Source organism: Cervus elaphus, chromosome 11, assembly GCF_910594005.1.
Source record: "Cervus elaphus chromosome 11, mCerEla1.1, whole genome shotgun sequence".
NCBI classification, from domain to species: Eukaryota; Metazoa; Chordata; class Mammalia; order Artiodactyla; family Cervidae; genus Cervus; species Cervus elaphus.
Genome location: NC_057825.1, coordinates 63,632,494 through 63,651,632, shown reverse-complemented (window position 1 = coordinate 63,651,632; position 19,139 = coordinate 63,632,494). Strand labels below are relative to the sequence as shown.

The 19,139-nt window shown below is 41.9% G+C and overlaps 2 protein-coding genes across 6 annotated transcripts in view; one reads left to right on the top strand and one right to left on the bottom strand.

Annotated features, from left to right (window-relative positions):
* Positions 1–19,139, bottom strand: part of FANCL (FA complementation group L) — an 85,455-nt gene that overhangs the window by 64,672 nt on the left and 1,644 nt on the right. Inside the window, exon 2 of one of the 4 annotated variants that reach the window (XM_043917953.1) lies at positions 1,146–1,198. The exons of the other annotated variants lie outside the window; for them this stretch is intronic. The gene's annotated coding sequence lies outside the window, so the exon portion shown is untranslated. The remainder of the gene's footprint in view (positions 1–1,145; positions 1,199–19,139) is intronic. 4 annotated transcript variants of the gene reach the window in all.
* LOC122703596 (single-strand selective monofunctional uracil DNA glycosylase) lies at positions 9,263–13,956 on the top strand. 2 transcript variants are annotated; one of them, XM_043917955.1, is made up of 2 exons: positions 9,263–9,272; positions 11,348–13,956. In XM_043917955.1, exon 2 carries the CDS (start codon positions 11,359–11,361, stop codon positions 12,175–12,177), a length of 819 nt encoding a protein of 272 aa, XP_043773890.1. In that variant the 5' UTR covers positions 9,263–9,272; positions 11,348–11,358; the 3' UTR covers positions 12,178–13,956. The 2 variants fall into 2 exon arrangements, with proteins under 2 accessions (XP_043773890.1, XP_043773889.1); XM_043917954.1 differs by lacking the exon at positions 9,263–9,272 and adding an exon at positions 10,794–10,820.

Sequence of the window (19,139 nt, the reverse complement as noted above, 5' to 3'; positions counted from 1 at the left end):
ACTGATTTGAATATAGGAGAAAAAATCATGACATACCCCATATTTGTAGTTTTCCAAATTTTAATAAAGTGAAAATATATTTTATCTTAATATACAGACATCAGAGAAATATTTTCATAAATCAGAGTATATTTAGTTCTTCCACACTTGTAGACCTTTAATAAATAAAATCCTTAAAACACTGTTACTTATTTTAATTTAAATATTCATTAACTATAACCTGAAAAGACTAAATTTTACTCAAAAGTCTCTCTAAGGAAAAAAGGACAGTTCTCTGAGAAATATACTGTTTTACTTTCTTGAGAAAATGAATGGGTAAGCAGCTTAAACTTTGTACCTTAAATAGCATAATACACATGAAATCTAAGCAAAGGTAAGCAGAAAAAGACAAACAGAAATATAATCTTTTACTCCAACAGTATAAAATGAAAAAGAGTAATAAAATTCTTGGAAAACAATTACCACGAGAATTTTATCAGAATCTCCCTTAAAGCAGTTTCAAAAATAGAGGAACACAATTAAATGTACCCCATAACCTTTACTTTCATGGTAATACTGCAGTTCTGACTTTCATTACATTTAAATGTCCTTTAAAAAAATGAAACAAAATGTACTACTGACCTTTTCAAAAGGTCAAGTAACAATAATTCACTATTTCATTAAACCACTAAAAGGTATTATGTAGTAACCTTAACCTAACTTTATAGACATCTCACACATAGGTGTAAGAACAATCTGGAACTCAAAATTTACATGAAGAATAGTAAAACTACTCTACTCATCTGTTATGTAAAATAATAAAATTCCAAAGTCCCTTATTTGCAAAATCCAACCATTTTAAAAGTCAAATGCCATGTCACATGCCATAATACTTTGATTCAAGAAAATGTCTAAAATTATCTTTTTTTAGTTAAATCATAAGGAAAAAAATATGTTAACTGCTCTCATGAAGACTTTCCAAATTTACAGCAAACAAAAGTATCAACAATTGCCTAAATCTGAATCTCTCTACATATCATTCCCAAAAAATAAGTACATCAAAATTAAGAACAAATAGAACCACAAAAACCCCCTGTCTTAGGCAAAGGCAGAAGAAAGAGAAAAGTTTAAACTTCAAAATTGCCTGTCAGAAGAAAAATACAAACCACTGTCCACTGCCTTCCATCCTGGGGCTCCTACATCAAGTCCTTTGAGAGAGCTAGGGGATTCAGGAAATTTAAAAAAAAAAAAAAAAAAAATCAGAAAACAGAAGAGGGGATTAGATTATGTGTGAAAAATAAAGAATTAGCAACATAAAAGTCAAGGATCTCACCTTGGATAAGAACTGTAAAAGTAGAAGACGGTAAAGGGCTATCCTTTGGAAACGGTGTTAGAGGAAAAAGTACCAACTATGGGAAACTAAGGCTCTTACATAACAATAAAAACGTTGGATTCTTCCTTCAACACTTCCAAAAAAAATCATCCATCAAGTGAGCTGCATTTTGCAGACAGAAGAGAGTAGTGTTTTAAATAAGAGTGTAGCTGCTTTACACCGCTGTGTCAGCTTCTGCTGTACAGCAAAGTGAATCAGCCATACACATACATACATTCCTTCATTTCTGGATTTCCTTCCTATGTAGGTCAAAAGAGGGTATTCTCGAGGAATTTAACAAATTACTGCAGCCAACAGTTGACAAACACAAAGATAATGTCTCTATCAATGCTAAGCTCAGTTCAGTTCAGTAGCTCAGTCATGTCCAGCTCTTTGCAACCCCATGGACTACAGCACACCAGGCCTCCCTGTCCATCACCAGCTCCCGGGGCTTGCTCAAGCTCATGTCCATTGACTCGGTGATGCCATCCAACCATCTCATCCTCTGTCGTCCCCTTCTCCTCCTGCCTTCAATCTTTCCCAGCATCAGGGTCTTTTCCAATGAGTCAGTTCTTCGCATCAGGTGGCCAAAGGATTGGAGTTTCACCTTCAGCATCAGTCCTTCCAATGAATATTCAGGACTGATTTCCTCTAGGATGGACTGGTTGGATCTCCTTGCAGTCCAAGGGACTCTCAAGTGTCTCCTCCAACACCACAGTTCAAAAGCATCAATTCTTCAGCACTCAGCCAAAGTTTATAGTCCAACACTCACATCCATACATGACTACTAGAAAAACCATAGCTTTGACTAGATGGAACTTTGTCAGCAAGTAATGCCTCTACTTTTTAAGATGCTGTCTAGGTTTGTCAGAGCTTTTCTTCCAAGGAACAAGTATCTTTCAATTTCAGGGCTGCAGTCACTATCTGCAGTGATTTTGGAGTCCAAAAAAATAAAGTCAGCCACTGTTTCCACTGTTTCCCCATCTATTTCCCATGAAGTGATGGGACCAGATGCCATGATATTAGTTTTCTAAATGCTGAGTTTGAAGCCAACTTTTTCACTCTCCTCTTTCACTTTCATCAAGAGGCTCTTTAGTTCCTCTTCACTTTCTGCCATAACAGTGGTGTCATCTGCATATCTGAAGTTATTGATATTTCTCCCAACAATCTTTGATTCCAGGCTGTGCTTCTTCCAGTCCAGCATTTCACATGATGTACTCTGGATATAAGTTAAATAAGCAGGGTGACAATATACAGCCTTGACATACTCCTTTCCCAATTGTGAACCAGTCTGTTGTTCTATGTCCAGTTCTAACTGTTGCTTCCTGACCTGCACACTACTATGACCTGCTAAGCTACTATGAGACAAAAACAAAACATGGAGAGAGAGGTGGGAGGGGGATCCAGGACGGAGGGGACATTATGTACAGCCATGGCTGATTCACATTGATGTATGGCAAAAACCATCACAATACTGTGAAGTAACTGTCCTCCAAATAAAATAAATAAATACATTTTAAAAAAATAAGAGCTGAGACATTTCAGGTGATGACAATCCCTCAACATAAACAAAAACCACAAGGCATAAACAAATTACAATACTGAATTAAACATTATTTGGTGAGCATTTACACCCAGATTCAGAAATTTTAAAACCTCACAACAGAAACTGAAGGGGAAAAAAAGACAAAATAATATTAAAATGGAAGGATAAATTAAGAGTTGTTCAAAGAAGAACAGAGCAAAATAAAAATTTCATAAAAGACAAAAAGGTAAGAAAATGACCAAATGAGAAAAAATTAAAGACCACCTGAGAGAAGCAACTGAAGTGGAACACAAGAAAAAAAAACCCAACAAGAAAAAGATCAAATAACATATGGGAAACAGAATAATCCTGGCACCAGACATCTTAAAACAAGAGTTTAAAAAGCCACAGTGGAACAAACTTTTAATAGTCTGAGTGAAAATGCTCAATGAATAATATATAATTCAGTATTCCTTTAAGAAACTGAAAGGGAACTGAAAGGGAACTAAGATATTAGTTTATATAATGGAACAACAGGGAAGGATTTATTTTCCCACGTTAACTAAAAGATTGGACAAAATATCTGAAACAATGATTTTTAGACATCAAACAACAGGCAGCACAGGACAATGACCCTTGAAAGAAGGGAAACAAAGGAGAAAAGTCTCTGTAATTGGCCAGCCTGGAGAATTTTCAGGCTGCAAGGCAAGGATGAAGAACCAAATAGAGCCTAACATTTTCTATTATTTGAGAAGACAGGCATGAGTAAGGGGAGGCCAAGGCATGTAGAATTTACAAAGTACAGTACAAAAGAGGAGAGAAATACATGGAGAAAAATTACACAGAGAAAAATTCTACAGAACTTCAGAGAATTCCTAAAAAGAGTTCAGCTGAGTACTGCTTGCCACAGGATGTGGGAAGACCTGCCTAAAGATGGGGAGATAAGAGACTATCTCAAGGCACTCACACAAGGCTAACAGAAATCATGCTCTAACCAACCAGGGTGGAAAACCCTGCACTGTAAGAGCTATTAACCAGTACTCATAAGAGTGTTGTCTCAGTGGTACAAACAAATCTCTAGGCTCAAGTCTGTTCTGTTTCAGCTTAACAAAGCTTAAAAGCAAACCTTGGGAAGAGCATACTGTTTCCAAGTAATTTAACAGTTGTCATTCAGTCACTAAGTTGTGTCCAACTCCTTGCGACCCCATGAACTACAACACGCCAGCCTTCCCTGTCTTTCACTATCTTCCAAAATTTGCTCAAACTCATATCCATTGAGTCGGTGATGCCATCCAACCATCTCTACTTGTTGCCCCTGTCTCCTCCTGCTCTCAATCTTTCCCAGCATCAAGGTCTTTTCCAATGAGTTGGTTCTTTGAAATCAAGAATATTTAAGAGAACAAAAAATATCATACAGCCAGTGGAATGCACCAATGTATGTCATCCAATCAAAATATACCAGGTATGCAAAGCAGGAAAATAAGATTAAAAAGAGAAAAATCAAGAGAAACAAATACAAAAATGGCAGATAATAGTGCTTCCCCTCCCACACTTAAGCAGTTATAACTGTATTATGTATGTTCAAGAAGATAGAGGAAAGCATCAGTATGCTAAACAGACACAAAAAAGCAAAAAGACCCAAGTTGAGGAGATGAAAAATACAATGTCTGAGATGAAAAATGTTACAATGCAGTTATTAACAGCAGATTAAACCTTGAAAAAAATATATTTGTGTACCTGAAAACACAGAAGTAGAACATCCAAAGCAAGCAGAGAAACTGACTGGAAAAAAGAAAAAAAAACTTCATGAATTATGGAACAACTTAAAGTGGCTTAATATGCATGTATTTGGAGTCCCCAACATAGGAAGCAGGAAGGAACAAAAACTTTTTGAAGAAATAATGGTTAAAGCTTTTCCAAGTTAAATGAAAATACAGATCCAAAAAGCACCATAAACCCTATGAAGGAAATATATGAAGAAAACTACACCAAGGAACATCACAATCAAATTGACAGAAACCAATGAGAAAAATATTAACAGGCAAAGAAAAACAATATACTTACAGAGAATCAAAGATAAAAAGTAGAGATTTCTCATACATAATCAAACAAGACAGTGAAACAAAACTGCTAAAGCACTAAAACAAAAAGTCAACCTAGAACTTTATACCCAGTGAAAGTATCTTTCAAAAGGCCAAATAAACAATTTTTGAGACATAAAACAGCTGAAGAATTCATCACTAGCAGACATGCACTACAAGAAATGTTAAAGGAACAAGTTTAGGAAGAAAGTGAATGAGTCCACAGGAAGCAAAGACCTGGACATGACTGAGTGATTGGACAACAATAACAACAAAATAAAACAAGATGGAAATCTAGATATACAACAAAGAGTATCCGAAACAGTAAATATATAGATAAATATAAAAGGCTTTTCTTATTTTTTAAAATCTCTTTAAAGCATAATTAATTGTACCAAAGCTGGAATAACTTAAGCAACAAATAACGCAGTGCTAGAATAAAATTCAAAATATAAAATATCTGTATGCCCATACTGATATAAATGATTAAGAAACGGAGAAATTAATCTCCCATACAGAAGAATTCCAGATAAATTACCACTGACTCTCGAACAACATGAATTTGAATTGTTCAGGTCCATTTATACATGGATTTTTTTCTTTACCATAATTAATACTGTAGTACCAAAGAGTCTGCAGTTGGCTGATCTCACAGATGCAGAACCATGGATAGAGAAAGCAGACTATAAAGTTATACATGGATTTTCAAGCCCACGAGGTTTAGCACCCTTAAGCCTTGCATTATTCAAGGGACAACTGTATATAGATACTCCACTTGAAAAGGGAGGCAGCATAATCCCCCACTTCTTAATGAGGGCTGCTCACAGTGACTTCCTGCCAAAGAGTACAGTATGGAAAGGAGTAGGAAAACCGACTTCCCAGAAGGGAACCCACAAACAAACTTCAGCCAAGCGATCAACGTCAACGTCAACAGACATAAATCATGTTGATAATACGTACCCTTAATATGATGTGATGAAACGGTATCTAAACTTTGCGATGTTTCTCTCAAAAACCCATAAAGCCTAATCATGAGAAAAAAGGCAAATCCTAGTAGAGCAGTGTCCTACAGTAAACTTGACTAGAATTCCTCAATTAAAACGGTCATTTCATAATCATAAAGGAGTCAGAGCCATCAAGGACAAGGAAGGGCTAAGAAATTATCACAGCTCAGAGAAGCCTTCATGGCAAATAAATGGGGAAACAATGCAACAGTGAGAGACTTTATTTTGGGAGGCTCCAAAATCACTGCACTTGCTGACTGCAGCCCTGAAATTAAAAGACGCTTGCTTCTTGGAAGAAAGGCTATGACAAACCTAGACAGCATATTAAAAAGCAGAGACATTACTTTGCTGACAAAGGTCCATCTAGTCAAAGCTATGGGTTTCCCAGTAGTCATGTGTGAATGTGAGAGTTGGACTGTAAAGAAAGCTGAGCACTGAAGAATTGATGCTTTTGTACTGTGGTGTTGCAGAAGACTCTTGAGAGTCTCTTGGACTGCAAGGAGATACAACCAGTCCATCCTAAAGGAAATCAGTCCTAAATATTCATTGGAAGGACTGATGCTGAAGCTGAAACTCCAATCCTTTGGCCACCTGATGTGAACTGACTCACTGGAAAAGACCCTGATGCTGGGAAAGATTGAAGGCAGGAGGAGAAGGGGATGACAGAGGATGAGATGGTTGGATGGCATCATCGAGTCAATGGACATGAGTTTGAACAAGCCCTGGGAGTTGGTGATGGACAGGGAGGCCTGGCTTGCTGCAGTCCATGGGATCACAAAGAGTCGGACATGACTGAGCGACTGAACTGAACTGAACTGAAGAGAAGCCTAAAGAGACAAAATAACAGGGCATCTTGGATCAAAACCCAGAACAGAAAAATATTAAGTAAAAACAAAGGAAATATGAATAGACTATGGACCTGAGTTAGGACAGGAAATCCTGACATGCTGCAGTCCATGGGGTCACAGACAGACATGACTTAGCAACTGAACAACAACAAATGGACCCAAGTTAATAATACATGCGTGCTCAATCACTCAGTCGTGTCGTGTATGACTCCCTGAGACCCCACTGACTGCAGCCCACCAGGTTCCTCTGTTCATGGAATTCTCTAGGCAAGAATAGTTGAGTGGGTTGCCATTTCCTTCCCATGAATTAATAATTATGTACCAATATCAGTTCATTAATTGTAATAATTATATCATACTAATATAAGATGTTAATAACTGGACAAACTGTGCGGGGAAGGAGATGGTACATAAGAACTCCTTTTACCACTTGCTCAACTTTCCTATAAATCTAAACTATTCTTAAAAAATAAGTCTATTAATTTAAAATAGCTAATTGGCTGCTTAAAAGAAAATTAGCAGTGTGTTGGAAAGGTTATAAGATAAACAGAAATAAAATATATGACAACAACAGCACAAAAACCAGGAGATGAAAGATACAAGTAAAGCACTGTAAGATTCTTAAACTATAAGGGAAGAGATATACTTGAGAATAGACTATGGTAAGTTAAAGATGCATATTGTAAACCCTAGAGCAAACACTAAAAAGGAGAGACAAAAATAATATAGCAACTATTTAAGGGAAAAAAACAGGGGAAAAGCTAACAGAAGAGATACATTATAGAAAAAGAACTCAAATAATGTAAAATGCAGAAATTAGTCAAAATATAAAAAAAAATAACAAAACAAAAAGCAAACAGCTAGATATTAGGCTTACGCACAACCATATCAACAATCACATTAGATGAAAAGGGTTACACATCCCCAAGTAAAAAGCAATGATTATCGGATTGGATAAAAAAGCATGGCCCAAAAGAAATACACTTTAAATTAAACATAAAGAAACAAATAAGAATAAATGAAAAAAGAATGAAATGAGACTCCATGCCACACTAATGAAAAAAGAGTCCATGCCACACTAATCCCAAAAAACATACTATTACTATCCAAAAATACAGATTCCAAGATTCCAAAGATTATTACCAAGGATGCTGCTGCTGCTGCTGCTAAGTCGCTTCAGTCGTGTCCAACTCTGTGCGACCCCATAGACGGCCAGCCCACCAGGCTCCGCCGTCCCTAGGGTTCTCCAGGCAAGAACACTGGAGTGGGTTGCCCATTTCCTTCTCCAATGCATGAAAGTGAAAAGTGAAAGTGAAGTCGCTCAGCTGTGTCCGACTCCTAGCGACCCAATGGACTGCAGCCTACCAGGCTCCTCCATCCATGGAATTTTTCAGGCAAGAGTACTAGAGTGGGGTGCCATTGCCTTCTCCAATTACCAAGGATAAAAAGGATAATTTCAGAATCATAAAGGAGTCAGTTCAGCAAAAGTACTTACAATCCTAAAAGTTTATGTACCTAAAGAACTTCAAAGTACATGATGAAAAAACTGACAAAAAATGAAAGTAGCAATAGAAAAAAAACAAACATAACACAGCCCCTCTTTATCCAGTTTCACTTTCTGTAGTTTCAATTACCTGTGATCAGCTGAAAATATTAAATGAAAAATTTCAGAAATAAACAATTCACAAGTTTTTAATTGTGTACCATTCTGAGTAGTGTGACAGAATCTTGTGCTGCCACACTCCATCACACCCAGGATGGAATCACACTCTGTCCCAGGGTATCGGCCTGTTAGTCACTTAATAGCTGTCTCGATGATAAGATCCACTGTCCGAGTATCTCAGTGTGTGTTTTCAAATAATCCTTATTTTACTTAATGCTGCTGTGCTGTGCTTAGTAGCTTAATCGTGTCAGACCCTTTGTGATCCCACGGACTGTAGCCCGCCAGGCTCCTCTGTGCACAGGGATTTTCCAGGCAAGAATACTGGAGTGGGTTGCCACGCCCTCCTCCAGGGGATCTTTCCAACTCGGGGACTGAACCCAGGTCTTCCGCATGGCAGGTGGATTCTTTACCATCTGAGCCACCAGGGAAGCCCCATTTTACTTAACAATGACCCTTAAATTCAAGAGTAGAGAGGAGGACAATTTAGATATTCTCTTACTGTGCCTAATTTATAAGTTGAACTTTATCATAGGTATGAATACATTGTAAAAAACAGTACATACTATCCAGTTTCAGGCATCCACTGGGGCCTTGGAATATACCCCTGCAGACAGAGCTGGACTAATGTAGCAGGAACGGAGGCCGTGCGGCACAGGAGGGGTGGCGAGGAGATACCTCACATCGAAGGTCAGGACCAGCGTTCAAGAGGAGATACCCCATGTCCAAGGTCAGGAGCAGAGGCTGTGAGGAGATACCCCACAACCAAGGTAAAGAAAACCAAGTAAGGGGCGCTGGACCAGGTGAGGAAGTAGGAGTCTGGGAACCTGGGGCGTTGGGGGGCGGGCTAGGGCTCCCCGGGCTAGCCGGAGGTGACAGGTGGAGAGTGAAATGTCTGTGTTTCGGGGCTCCTCTCTCCGTCAGGGGCTCGCCCGGCGCAGAGAGAGCCGAGCCCATGGAACCGCCCCGGAGACCTGCTGAGACGAGGCTTTCCCGTCGGGCGGAGCCCGCGGGCGGACGTGCAGATTTCTTGTGGATCCTTACTTGTCAGCCCCCTCGAACTAGGAGGAGAGATGAAGTGTTGTTTCTGAGTCCATGCTCTATTAGTATTATTGTTGTCATTATTGGTTTTAAGGACTTGCTGCTTGTCCATGTGGATTCCTGAAGTGCCCCCACAGCACACGGGAGTGGACAGTGTCTTGGATCCCTTTACTGTGTTTCAGTGCCAGAGAGCCTAGGTGGCCAGACTGACCGGGGGATCACCCTCCACTTGTGCTTAATGTGACTCTGTAATTTATCAGTGATTTCAGAAACAGACATTTCTTGATCTCTGCCCGTGGATGACTTTACATAGAACTTCCTGATTTCTCCTTTGGGCCTCTATGGTGTTTTGTTCAGGACATTAAAGCTGGAGTCACAGTATGTCACAGTGTATTACAGTTGTTTATCTGCCATGTCACAGTCGTTTATGAGTCGTTTATTCATTTTGGATTTCTCTCCCACCAAAAGACTACCACAAAGCCTATCATGTAAGATACTCATATATATTGGGGGGATAAAATGAGTTAACAGCTGGTGGTAGGTTGGATGGGAATTTTTATTTTCATCTCATAGAGAAGACAGTTAAATGACTTGCTTAAGAGGATCTTAGAGATGAAACCGGGACTAGAATTAGAGTCAGTTGACACACAGCTTGTAGCTCTTGCCTTCTGATCAGGCTTTGAAATTCTAGAACATTGAAAATAAGGTCTTGTCACTCTTCTGTGTGTCCCTGGCCTTGCTGTCTTCAGGATGGGTCCCTAAAGATCAAAGGTAGGCTCAACCTTAAGACCTGAGAGAGATGCCAGACTTGGAGCAGACAGTCTGCTAACGTTGGCACTGTGTGGGCCCCAGAGACAGCTGAGCTGTCCACAGCTCCCTTCTCAGCCTCTGTTTGAGTCCAGCTGGCCCTGGGTAGCCACCTGGACAGAGCAGTCTAGGGAAGAATTTCCTAAGTTTAGCCCTGACTTTTTAAATTTTTATATTATATTGGAGCATAGTTAAGATTTTTTTTCTCTCTCTTTCCCACTTTGCCAAGGCTAGGGTCAGAGAACAGGTTGATGGATCAAGCTATTATGTCAACCTTGTGATCCCATCTGGGGGAAGAGGCTACTCTTGACCTGCACATGGGGTTAAGAGGGAGAAGAACCATGATCCCTGCCCTGTGGGAGGCCCAGATGTGATGGAAACGTGCCCAGAGCCTGGCAAACACTCAGAAGCAAGGAGAGTGCAAAACGGGCAGCTGAGCCTTGAGTCAACTCAGGGTGTAGGAAGTGAAGAGGAGTCTGTCAGGAAAGGCTCTTTGGTAGAAGGTAGTTTTATTTTTACTTATTTATATTGGCCGCGCCGTGCAGCTTGCAAGATCTCAGTTCCCTAATCAGGGATTGAATCCAGTTCATAGCAGGAATCCTAACCACTAGGCAACCACAGAACTCCCAGAAGGTAGTTTTAAACAGCATTGAAAAAAGATGAGATGGACACAGTTAACTGTCAGATAGAAGCTGGGACCTTGGAGATATGGAGGAAAATGAAACAGGGCTTCCTCTCTGATCTGCCTCAAGTCTAGTCTAGGAGGCAAGGTGTGAATTCATGAAGATGCCACTAACCATGGTGACATGCAGTGGTTCTCAGCCGTCACCAACCATCGGAATCTCTTGAGGAAGCTTGTTTAAATACAGCTTCCCAGGCCCCACTCCAGACCTACTTGGGTTGGGTAGGGCTGGGAAGCTACAGCAAATGCTGCGGTGTCCTGAAGAGGGACAACTTTCCCAGAGGGAGAATTCGAGCTTCATCTGGAAGGGCAGCTGGGGCTGTTGGGGCCTGTCCATCTGTTTTCCAGGTGACGGTGGCATGGCTGTGCCCCAGCCTTTCCCATCGGGGCCCCACCTCCAGCCTGCAGGTGCCCTGATGGAGCCCCAGCCCTCCCCTCGAAGCCTGGCCGAGGGCTTCCTGCAGGAGGAGCTTCGGCTTAACGATGAGCTGAGGCAACTGCAGTTTTCTGAGCTCGTGGGCATCATCTACAACCCTGTGGAGTACGCGTGGGAGCCACATCGCAGCTACGTGACCCGCTACTGCCAGGGCCCCAAGCAAGTGCTCTTCTTGGGCATGAACCCAGGACCCTTTGGCATGGCCCAGACGGGGGTGCCCTTTGGGGAAGTGAGTGTAGTCCGGGACTGGTTGGGCCTTGGGGGGCCTGTGCGGACCCCTCCTCAGGAGCACCCCAAGCGACCAGTGCTGGGACTGGAGTGCCCTCAGTCCGAGGTGAGCGGTGCCCGGTTCTGGGGCTTTTTCCGGAACCTCTGTGGACAGCCCGAGGTCTTCTTCCGTCACTGTTTCGTCCACAACCTGTGTCCATTGCTCCTTCTGGCTCCCAGCGGGCGCAACATCACCCCCGCCGAGCTGCCGGCCAAGCAGCGCGAGCAGCTCCTGGGGGTGTGTGACGCGGCCCTGTGCCGGCAGGTGCAGCTGCTGGGGGTGCGGCTGGTGGTGGGCGTGGGCCGCCTGGCGGAGCAGCGGGCGCGGCGGGCTCTGGCCGGTTTGATGCCCGAGGTCCAGGTGGAGGGGCTCCTGCACCCCTCCCCTCGCAGCCCACAGGCCAACAAGGGCTGGGAGGCGGTGGCCAAGGAGAGACTGAACGAGCTGGGCCTGCTGCCACTGTTGACCAGTTGAGCAGCCCTGCGCTGGCACAGGACATGTTCAAGGCCTTTCCTTCTGGGCCAGCGGATGACCACACGCCTCGGACTGGAGCCACAAGGTCCCCCTGGGCTCCTCAGTTTGGGGGACCTGCCGTTTTGACATTGCTCCTGCTTGCCCTCCTGATTCCTGCTCACTTCACCATCCTTCCGTCTGTGGTACCCAATTCCACAGAGAGCCAACATCTGTGAGCCGCTCTACCTCGCTGCTTCCCTGGAGCCTCTCTTCGGAAGAGAGTGACCCCAACAGTGACTTCTGAGGTCCTATTTGCTGTTTTAGAGAAAAGATCCCACTAGGATCCCCACCTGTCCTAGAACGGCTTCCTGCAGCTCACCCGTCTCCCCACAGGGACTGGGACAAAGCATGAGTCGTGGCTGCTAAAAGTGAACTTCTGATGAGAGGCTGAGGGTGGGCCAGGGGGAGGTCAGGGTGGCAGCATGGGAAAGGCCAGAAGACCTGGATTTCCATCCCAGCTCTGAGACTTGTGCACTTTGTGATTTTGGACAAGCGGATTGACCTCTCCAAGCCTCAGGATCCTCATCTATCACATGGGGTCCCTGCCTCACCGGGCTGGTGTGGGGATTAACTGAGATAACACTTAGAAGTGCCTTGCGTAGTGCCTGGCACGTGGGTGCTCACTACAGCTTTTCTGGCTTTCCTGCCTCCTGGTTGGGGAAGCACAACACTACACTACACAGGAAGCCCCTCCGCCCTGAAGACCGGGGTGAGGGGCAGGGTGGGGGTCTGGGCCTCCACCCATATCCTGAGTGGCGGGCAGGGTCTTGCCCTGCCAGAGATGGACCAATGACTTTATGGAAAACCCAGCCTGTGATTTTTCAGGCTAAGCATTAAAAGCTCCTAAACCCTTTTGTGTTGGCCCTTTTTCCCCTCCTGCACGTCAGGGGTGGAAGGTGGTAGTTTATATTTTCCCTTACCTCTTCCTGTTTGCAAAAGGTTCTCTTGGGTGGCTGGGTAATGGTATGAAGTCTCTAATTACCTTGCCAGAGCTGCAGGATCTCTGTTAGAGGCCTGTCGAGTGGTTTGTTTGCTATCTGTGGCACTTTGATGGGTGGATGGGAGCCTGGTATCTCCAGCTAACTCATTTCTTACCTCTGCTGCATGTCTGCCCCTGGGAAAGTGAATCCAGTCAGGAGCATAGACCACCTTAATAAGGAACACATGATTGGACTCTAGCTCCTGGTATAGACCATCTCCAGATCTCAAAGTAAGATTTTTAATATGTGTCCTCCCCATCGTATAATAAATAAATTGAGTAGCTTCCATTCTTGGTTGTTGAGAGGGAACCTCTTGGTCCTCGGCATTTCCCAAGCACTGGGAGTTTTGTCATTCATGGTGGGACCCTCAGACTACACATGAGCTTCTGCTGAAATTTGACTCAGGAGAGCTGACCATGCCCAAAAGACCAACTATGTGATCAGAGGATGGGGACTTCAAGCCAGGTGATATCAGCCTGAACCCCAGGGAGGGGAGGCAGGGTTGGAGATTGAACTCAACCATGTGGTTAATGATTTCAATCAGTTCTGCCTTCATAATGAAACCCTATGAAGATTCTGGACACGGAGACTTCGGTGAACTTCCTGACTGGTGAACACATGGGTATGTCAGGAGAGTGGTGTGTCCTGATTCCAGGGGAGAAGGGACATGAAATCACTTTGGGACCCTCCCAGATCTTGCATTATGTGTCTTCACTTGGCTCATCCTGATTTGTATCATTTATAATAAAACTGTAATAATTAAAAAAAAAAAAAAAGAAAGAAAACCAAGTAAGATGGTAGGCGCTGAGAGAGGGCATCAGAGAAACCATAATCACAGACAACTGGCCAGTCTGATCACATGGACCAAAGCCCTGTCTAACTCAGTGAAAATAAGCCATGCCGTGTGGGGCCACCCAAGACGGATGTGTCATGTGGAGAGGTCTGACAGAATGTGGTCCACTGGAAAAGGGAATGGCAAACCACTTCAGTATTCTTGCCTTGAGAACCCCATGAACAGTAAAAAAAAAAAAAAAGGCAAAAACATAGGACACTGAAAGATAAACTCCCCAGGTTAGTAGGTGCCCAATATGCTACTACTGGAGAAATAAATCAGAAAGAATGAAGGGATGGAGCCAGAGCAAAAACAAAACCCAGTTGTGGATGTGACTGGTGATAGAATCAAGCTCCGATGCTGTAAAGAACAATGCTGCATAGTAACCTGGAATGTTAGGTCCATGAATCAAGCCAAATTGGAAGTGGTCAAACAGGAGACGGCAAGAGTGAACGTCCACATTGTAGGAATCAGTGAACTAAAATGGACTGGAATGGGTGAATTTAACTCAGATGACTATTATATCTACTACTGTGGGCAAGAATCCCTTAGAAAAAATGGAGTAGCCATAGTCAACACAAGAGTCCGAAATGCAGTACTTGGATGTAATCTCCGAAATCACAGAATGATCTTTGCTCATTTCCAAGGGAAACCATTCAATATCAAGGAAACCCAAGTCTATGCCCCGACCAGTAACACTGAAGAAGCTGAAGTTGAATGGTTCTAAGAAGACCTATAAGAGCTTTTAGAACTAACACCCAAAAAAGATGTCCTTTTCATTATAGAGGACTGGAATGCAAAAGCAGAAGTCAAGAAACACCTGGAGTAACAGGCAAATTTGGTTTTGGAGTACAGAATGAACCCGGTCAAGAGAACCCAGCCAAGAGAACACACTGAGTCATAGCAAACACCCTCTTCCAGAAACACAAGACTCTACACGAAGACATCACCAGATGACCAACACTGAAATCAAATTGATTATATTCTTTGCAGCCAAAGATGGAGAAGCTCTATATAGTCACCAAAAACAAGACTGGGAGTAGACTGTGGCTCAGATCATGAATTCCTTATTGCCAAATTCAGACTTAAATTGAAGAAAGTAGGGAAAACCACTAGATCATTCAGGTATGACCTAAATCAAATCCCAGTAGTTATACAGTGGAAGTGAGAAATAGATTTAAGGCACTCGAACTGATAAACAGAATGCCTGATGAACTATGGACAGAGTTTCATAACATTGTACAGGAGACAGGGATCAACACCATCCCCAAGAAAAAGAAATGCAAAAAAGCAAAATGACTGTCTGAGGGGGCCTTACAAATAGCTGTGAAAAGAAGATAAGGGAAAAGCAAAGGAGAAAAGGAAAGATACACCCATTTGAATTCAGAGTTCCAAAGAATAGCAAGGAGAAATAAGAAAGCCTTCCACAGCAATCAATGCAAAGAAATAGAGGAAAACAATAGAATGGGAAAGACTAGAGATCTCTTCACGGAGAAGGCAACGGCACCCCACTCCAGTACTCTTGCCTGGAAAATCCCATGGATAGAGGAGCCTGGTAGGCTGCGGTCCATGCGGTCGCTAAGAGTCGGACACGACTGAGCGACTTCACGTTCACTTTTCACTTTCATGCATTGGAGAAGGAAATGGCAACCCACTCCAGTGTTGTTGCCTGGAGAATCCCAGGGACGGGGGAGCCTGGTGGGCTGCCGTCTATGGGGTCGCACAGAGTTGGACACAACTGAAGTGACTTAGCAGCAGCAGCACAGATCTCTTCAAGAAAATTAGAGATACCAAGGGAACATTTCATGCAAAGATGGTTCAATAAAGGACAGAAATGGCATGGACCTAACAGAAGCAGAAGATATTAAGAAGAGGTGGCAAGAATACACAGAAGAAATGTACAAAAAAGATCTTCACGACCCAGATAATCACAATGGTGTGATCACTCACCTGGAGCCAGACATCCTGGAATGTGAAGTCAAGTGGGCCTTAGGCAGCATCACTACAAACAAAGCTAGTGGAGGTGATGGAATTCCAGTTGAGCTATTTCAAATCCTAAAAGATGATGCTGTGAAAGTGCTGCACTCAATATGTCAGCAAATTTGAAAAACTCAGCAGGGGCCACAGGACTCGAAAACGTCAGTTTTCATTCCAATCCCAAAGAGCAATGCCAAAGAATGCTCAAACTACCACACAATTGCACTCATCTCACACACTAGTAAAGTAATGCTCCAAATTCTCCAAGCCAGGCTTCAGCAATACGTGAACCGTGAACTCCCAGATGTTCAAGCTGGTTTTAGAAAAGGCAGAGGAACCAGAAATCAAATTGCCAACATCCACTGGATCATGGAAAAAGCAAGAGAGTTTCAGAAAAAAACATCTATTTCTACTTTATTGACTATGCCAAAGCCTTTGACTGTGTGGATCACAAGAAACTGTGGAAAATTCTTCAACAGATGGGAATACCAGACCACCTGACCTGCCTCTTGAGAAACCCGTATATAGGTCAATAAGCAACAGTTAGAACTGGACATGGAACAACAGACTGGTTCCAAATAGGAAAAGGAGTATGTCAAGGCTATATATTGTCACTCTGCTTATTTAACTTATATGCAGAGTACATCATGTGAAATGCTGGGCTGGAAAAAGCACAAGCTGGAATCAAGATTACCAGGAGAAATATCAATAACCTCAGATATGCAGATGACACCACTGTTATGGCAGAAAGTGAAGAAGAACTAAAGAGCCTCTTGATGAAAGTGAAAGAGAGTGAAAAAGTTGGCTTAAAGCTCAACATTCAGAAAAGTAAGATCATAGCATCCAGTCCCATCACTTCATGGCAAATAGATGGGGAAATAGTGTAAACAGTGGCAGACTTTATTTTGTTGGGCTCCAAAATCACTGCAGATGGTGACTGCTGCCATGAAATTAAAAGACGCCTACTCCTTGGAAGGAAAGTTATGACCAACCTAGACAGCATATTAAAAAGCAGAGACATTATTTTGTCAACAAAAGTCCGTCCAGTCAAGGCTATGGTTTTCCCAGTAGTCATGTATGGATGTGAGAGTTGGACTATAAAGAAAGTTGAGTGCCGAAGAATTGATGCTTTTGAACTGTGGTGTTGGAGAAGACTCTTGAGAGTCCCTTGGACTGTAAGGAGATCCAACCAGTCCATCCTATAGGAGATCAGTCCTGGGTGTTCATTGGAAGGACTGATGTTGAAGCTGAAACTCCTTTGGCCACCTGATGTGAAGAGCTGACTCATTTGAAAAGACCCTGATGCTGGGAAAGATGGAGGGCAGGAGAAGGGGATGGCAGAGAATGAGATGGTTGGATGGCATCACGATTCAATGGACATGAGTTTGGGTAAACTCTGGGAGTTGTTGATGGACAGGGAGACCTGGCGTGCTGTGATTCATGGGGTCGCAAAGAGTTGGACAAGACTGAACGACTGAACGAACTGAATGTAGTTGGAAATTTCAATACCCCCTTTCATTAGCTGAACAACTACAGAAACTCAGTAAGGATATACAAAATCTGAATAGCATTATGAACCAATCTGACCTGACATTTATAGAACACTCTACCTAACAGCAGCATAATATACATTCTCTCCAAGTATACACAGAACATTTACCAAAATAAACCATATTCTATACCATAAAGTGAGATCCAATAAATTTAAAAGAATTTATATCACATAAATTACATTGTTCAGTTCAGTCGCTACAAAACACAAACTACAAAAGCTTACTCAAGGGGAGATAAAGAACCTGATAACAGAGAAAACACCTTTTAATCACACACAGATCACCCACAAATAAATAAGATTTTATTTTTACAAATATCACTGACAAAAACCACTACAATATTGTAAAGTAGCCTCCAACTAATAAAAATAAATGAAGAGAAAAATCACTGTTTATTCACAGTGCAATAAAACCAGAAATAACAAATTAAAATGAAAAAAGATATGCCATGAGAAAATTTTTAGATCGTCTATTAAATAACTTCTGGGTGCAGGGGAACTACAAATTAAAATTAAGTTCTAAAAAATAAAACATACATGTCAGCATCTACAGGATACCTTTAAAACGGTAATGAGGATAAAATGCAAATCGTTAAAAACACATCAAGAAAATATTCTCTCACTGGTCAAATCTGGGATAATTTAAACATCAAATAGGAAAGGATTATAATCCATTAGATAAAATTACTTTTAAAATCCATAAGCCTGATATAAATAAATGGTAAAGGGAAAGTCACTTTTCACAGAATGCCAATTAATAAATATAGAAGAAAGAAAATCATTATTGGGAAACATCAATTAACTGATTGGAACAATAGTCAATGGCTGCTACAATGGAGGTGGGGGGGAGGGAAAAGAGTTTGATGTCTCAAAGTAGCTTCCTCTAAGTCCTTAATAATTACAAGAGGAAAATCTGGCAGATGCCACCTTAAACCTGTGATCAGAGATAACATCATCAATAATGAGACCTGCTGACATCCCATGCCCTAAAAAGGACAGGATATTCTTTCTGTGGCATATGTGTCAGAACTGCATAACCTGAATTTATCCATGAGCAAAGAGTCAAATCTAAATGAGAGACATTCTCCCTAATGACTAGCCTGTACCCCAAAAATGTCAAGTTCATGAAAAACAAAGGAAAACTAAGGAACTACTCCAGATTAAAGAGACAGGACAACTAAAATGTAGTGTAACATTTTACATCAGATGGTTAGGGGCTGGGGAAAGGGTATAAAAAATGTAACTGGCAACAGTAACAAAATCTGAATTTGGACTTCAGATTAGATAATGGTATTTTATGATGATTAAATTTTCTGATAATGGTACTGAGGCTGTTATGGGTGTGCCCTTGTTGTCATTAAATACACACTTAAGTATTCAGGAATAAAGGAGCACTGTGTCTGCAACTGAATCTCAAACTGTTCAGGGAAATGATGTGTGTACACACCCACCCACATACACAGACTCAGAATAAATCAAATGAGGCAAATAGAAAATGGTGAATCTCCTCAAATGTACACACAAATTTTTCCTACATCCTTGCTATTTTTCTGTAAATTTGAAGTTATATACAAGACAAACA